This window comes from Solanum pennellii, chromosome 4, assembly GCF_001406875.1.
Source record: "Solanum pennellii chromosome 4, SPENNV200".
NCBI classification, from domain to species: domain Eukaryota; kingdom Viridiplantae; phylum Streptophyta; class Magnoliopsida; order Solanales; family Solanaceae; genus Solanum; species Solanum pennellii.
Window position 1 is genome coordinate 65052187 of NC_028640.1, and position 5507 is coordinate 65057693.

The 5507-nt window shown below is 36.5% G+C and overlaps 1 protein-coding gene across 1 annotated transcript; it reads right to left on the reverse strand.

The window, feature by feature from the left end:
* Positions 1–375: 375 nt before the first annotated feature.
* Positions 376–5124, reverse strand: LOC107018106 (acyl-coenzyme A oxidase 2, peroxisomal). Its single transcript, XM_015218487.2, has 7 exons — positions 4544–5124; positions 3324–3439; positions 1939–2819; positions 1637–1816; positions 1379–1545; positions 1177–1300; positions 376–808 (listed from the first exon to the last, which is right to left on the reverse strand). Exons 1-7 carry the CDS (start codon positions 4993–4995, stop codon positions 647–649), a joined length of 2082 nt encoding a protein of 693 aa, XP_015073973.1. The 5' UTR covers positions 4996–5124; the 3' UTR covers positions 376–646.
* Between the last annotated feature and the right edge of the window lie 383 nt (positions 5125–5507).

The window sequence follows — 5507 nt, forward strand, 5'->3', positions numbered from 1 at the left end:
TGTTTCGCTCAGCAACCCTCCATCTCAAATTATCTGGTGTTTTTCTATTTTCGATGTCCCTTAAAAAGTGTATTAATTATTCTTATTTATAGCTTACTCTATTTATATGCTTAATTGAAGTGTTATCCTCCTTTTCGAATGATTTTCAGTATTTCTATTATACACCTCCCTTAAAAGACACTAATTAAGAAAATTTATAACCATCTTATTTTTATTTTTATTTTAAGACACAATCTTTCTTAAATGTTAGAATTGAGATAACTATATTACTACTATAAGGGTAAAAATGAAGAAAGAACAATTAATCTTATTTTATATTTTTTCTAAGATAAAAAACAATGATTAGAAATAACTATATTTACAAACCACCATAAATAATGCAAATGCATGATGTAATAGCACCCCTTCGGATCTGATTTCATATATAATATTAAGACAAATACACCAATTTCACCTATTAGAACTAGTTGACAAGAAGTGAATACAACAAGAATTCCTCAAGCTTGCCTTACCAAAGATAAAAGAGATACAGGAAGCTTGACATCAGGATAAATAATGGTATACAAAGTATACTTATAAGGACCATGGGGAACTTTTTGAACTATGAAAATCAGAGAAAACATATATTGCCCACTTCTGTTATAAATTAGAACCCAACATTCTGTGTATACTGTGTATAAGCTTCTGATGGAGTCTGCACACCAATTGGAGCACGCGTTACATAATCTGGAAGATCAAAGGCATCAACAAGTTCCCTTGCGATATTCTTAACTTGGAAGCATAGATAATCTGCTAGCTTGTGAATTGCCTGTGAAAAATGAAAAGCGGATGGTCAGGAATATAAGAGAGTCAACCAGCCTAGAGAGTGTTATAACTAAATGAAGATTTATAACTTGCTCATTTAACTTCTAAGATAACCATATTTGCCAAGCGTCATTTACTTTATGTGGTTATCTACAATTTTTTAAGAGAAAAAATTACTAAACGTCATAGTATCTCTATGACAAAAGGGGTCATCAAGATAGAATAATCCTTAAGAACCATATCAACTGCAATTAGATTCTGATCTCGCCTACTATACTCTTGAATGTTTTAATTTGCATTTAATATTAGATTCAAGGTATTAAGATGTAGTACAGTGACTACATATCCAGCTAACTTTCTCTAGATTCATACCTTTGCTTTGTTAGGGGCCACATAGTCCACATTGCGGTAAGTTCCTATATCATTCCAGATTCTGTCCAAGGCATAGAGATCGCACACGAGTTTTAGGGCAGCACGAGAGTTTTCATCGGGACAACTGCAAATAAAAGAGAGAATTAGATAAATCCTAGTTGAAGGAAAGAACAAGTTTCTCAAACTGTGATTAGGAAAGTACTTTTTAACTGCTTCAATGAACTTTTCAAGAATGAACGATTCAATATGAGACTCTGCAAGTGTCAACAGGTGATTTAAACATCTATTCCAAGCACCAAATCCTCCAAGAGTCTTGGAGTGCTTCTGAAGCCGGATAGCTACACTTTGAAGCAACCTTGACGTACGATACTGGAAAAGGAGCAGTTACAACATTAGTTAGATGTACAATGCTGTTGTATGCCAATGTGTACTGTCGTCAGATTGACCACAAAATACTCACCCTAAAAGCATCCAACTGGAAGTTAGGATTGCGTAAGTGTTCTTCACTTTCCCATCTAGCAGTAACTGGATTAGGCTGAGCAAGGTAAGAATTCATGGATTGTCTTAGGTAGTTCCATGTGACAGTGAGCGTCCCACCTTGGAATTTCTCCCTGTACTGCTTCAACAGAAGACCGGCTACCTGGATCATAAGAAGAGTCGTTATACCCTGTCCCTTTATCATATTTTGCTTAAAATAATTAAGAAACAGAACAGTTCTTTTTGTATGCAAGGGGAAATGGACTCGAAATCTCAAATCTCAACCTGCTGCAGAAGAACAGTGTTGTCTCCCTCAAATGTCTGAAATATGTCATGATCATTCCTCAAAATTCCAAACCTATTGACAGCGGCATAACCATGGCCACCACAAGCTTCTCTACATGTGCTCAATGACTTTGCTGTGTAAGAAGTGATATAGGCCTTAAGCCCTGCAGAAAGTGCATGTACGTCCCCTATCAGTTCCTCATCATGAGACTTCTTCATTTCAGAATATTTTTCCACCAGATGAAGTGTGGCAAAATGGAATGCGTAGGTCGAAGCCAACATTGGCATAAGCTTGTGCTGCTGAGATTGGTAGTCAAGTATACTAACTTCAGGTTGTTTAGGAGGACCGAATTGCTGGCGCAGAAGAGAATATCTTGTTGCAATAACAACAGCAATCTTGAGAACACCCACAGATGAATACGCAAGGCCAACTCTACCACCAACAAGTTCTCCAAGTGTGGCAGCAAATCTTTTGCTAATTGTAGGCAGGCTGCTGGTGTATCTCCCATCCCGTGAAACGTCTCCAAATCGATTAAGAAGGTTATCTCGTGGAATTCTTACTGAACGAAATCTCAATGCACCATTATCTACTCCATTCAAGCCAACTTTATGGCCACAATCATGTATTTCAACCCCTGGCATTGTTTTGTGGGTTTTCATATCCCTTATGGGAACAATAAATGCATGAACACCCATGTCAGTAACACCTTTTGTATCATGAGTTGGTAACATCAGTCTTGCAAAAACTGTTGCAAACTTCCCATGAACGGCAGCATTACCAATCCACCATTTAATAGCCCCATCATTTGGCGTGTCAATTATGAATTCATCTGTGAGTGGATCAAAGGTGGCAACTGTCTGAAGACCTTGGACATTGGAACCTGGTGAGCAAAAAAAATAAAACTAGATTAGACTGAATCAAAGTGTCCTAATTATCAAAATAACAGCACTATATGGTAATGCTTTTGATTCAATTAAGTGGCATTCTTATGGATGTTAATTGTTATAGACATCATCAACTGCCTGGGCTATACTAACCACATTCTGCAACTTCCAGATATCCCACTTATATTCTGTAATTTTCCTTTAGAAAAAGAGGACGAAAAAATGATGGGAATGTTTCTTTGGAACATAATGCTGTAAATAAGTATACAAACACGTACAGAACAACCTAATCTTGCAAATTTCTACCAACGTTTGCTATATGCATTGAGTCACTGTGTAAAATATTTATCACTACTTTAGCTACGTATGTTATAAGCAAACATCATCGCCCTTAAATCAATTGCTAAAACACCTGTATGTGTAGTGCACACGACCAAAGAACATATTGGAAGTTGATAATGAAATGATAATTATACAAGTAGTAGTCCAAAACAGTTTACCGTGATGAAGCTCCGTCATTGCAAAGCATCCCGGGTAGTCCACATTGTCTATACCATCAAAGTATTTGTCTCTGTGCTTTTTAGTTCCCAAGTTGATAACAGAACCTCCCCATAGACTGTATTGAAAGTCCAACCCGTTAAGAATTTGTTATTAACTCTATTAATGAGAAACTTAAAACATAAGATCCATCATAGTTGCTATAGTAATCGAGATTCAGGAAAATATGCAACTAGGACAGAAAATACACCATACAGTAACAAAGGGAGGATTAGAAATGAAGACCTTTTGGTATATAAGTTTTACTAGGGTACTCTTGATCACCAACAACTTAAGGTTTGTAAATGATGCATTCTGAGAAGTATCAAATTCTAGCTTTCGCATACTGGCATAGATGATAAGTTGGAAATTAGGTGCAACATGGCCATAAGTTCTACTAGGAACTTCAATCATTTGTACACAATAGCAATAAAGAAGGAAACTCCTTAGTTGATCTGATCCAGATTAGATACTAGATCTTTCCTCAATAAACATCAAATAGCAAATCAAGGCCTTGACTAGAATCATATGAAATATCTTCTTTAAGAATATACGAAGTTGATTGGTCCATACAATCTTATTCAAAAGGAAGCTTTTCTATCTTGTTTCTATGCATGCTCTTGAACTCAAATTAAGCTATAGAACCCCCAAAAGGATCTACAGAAACTTCATCAAATGCATTTTCTAGGGAAGAAAACATTTGCATATTGGCATATTTCTGGATCCTATTGGTCCTTGTAAATGATCTTACTGGTATATACTTATATCTCGATTCTCATCTTTCTGGTAAATAATCAGCACAGAGAGAAATCTAATAAATGATTTTTCACATAGCATTAAACTGTTTCATACCAACTACACCTAAGTGGCTAAATTCCACAGACCTCTCAACGCCTCCCCGAAAAAGAGAAACTATAAAAACAAAACAGAGGCTAGCTAAAACCCAAAATCAGCATTATGAATAGTATTCTTATTTCAAATTACATATATAAATACCAGTGCTACTCTTAACTCAAATTACAGATATAACTGTACTCCGGGCCTCAACAATGAAAACAACAAATAACAACATACCCACCAGTGAAATTCCAGAAGAAAAATGTTTTTCACAAACAAATTTGACCTCAATAGTGAAAATATGTCAAAATTGAAGTCGGGCGGTGAGGAGAAGTTATATTTTTACCTGTACTGAACACCCATTTTGATGCCAAGTGACATGTCAACGCTTCCCACAGCTTCAGCAATCGCAAAATACTTAGCCGGATCGTCAACCACATACCTAAATGGCCTAATCCCACCTTCCCTCACCAAACCCACAAGCTGTTTCATGCACAATTCCCTGTGTTCATCTTTCGATATCTCAATCGGTGTTTGAAGTTCCGGTCTTGAATTAAAGTAAGCAAATACTTCTTCCTGTATATCCCTATGCTTCCCTCTCATGTACTCCGACAGCGTCTCCGTGCTCACGTTAATCGCCTTCATCTTCCCTGCGCATCTCAGCAGCTCCAATTCATGAACCGGGATTTCTTGAACCGGGTTCAAATGCAACGTCAGCAAATTGATTCGCCGGTTCACGAGTTCCGCCGTTTCTTCACTGTTTTGAGGACCCTTCGAGCTGATCTTTTGAAGCTCCATGGAATCTTGAAACAAAAACGATAAATCAGTAAATATATAGATACAGAGTTGTGTATATATAGGTAGAGAGAGAAAGAAGACGTTTTATGGTTATGGAGGTTGGGAAATAGAAATGTTGAGAGGAGGTTAGGAGAAAAATTGAAATGGTTTATACGGAACGTTAGTGTGACGTGGAGTCATGAGTGGCATGCCACGTGGAGTTATGTTATTGGAGGAAAAGTAAGGTAAATTAATATATATATATGTGGCCCGCCTTTCGATGTAGATCAAGATAGGGATGGGTGAATCTTGAATGAATGGGAGATTTGGATGAGATTGGTTGTCAATCAAGACTCATATTTTTTGGCCATTTCCTTGGTAGGATTTGTTTAATTTTTTAATTTGAAAAAGGAAAAACTCTTTGTTTTTCTTTATTGGGTTTGAATATTTATACAAAATTAGTTTAATAGCTTAGCTTACTTTGTAGGTAAAAGACTTTTTGTTTTGACTCTAAATAATACGCAAGTTCCGCG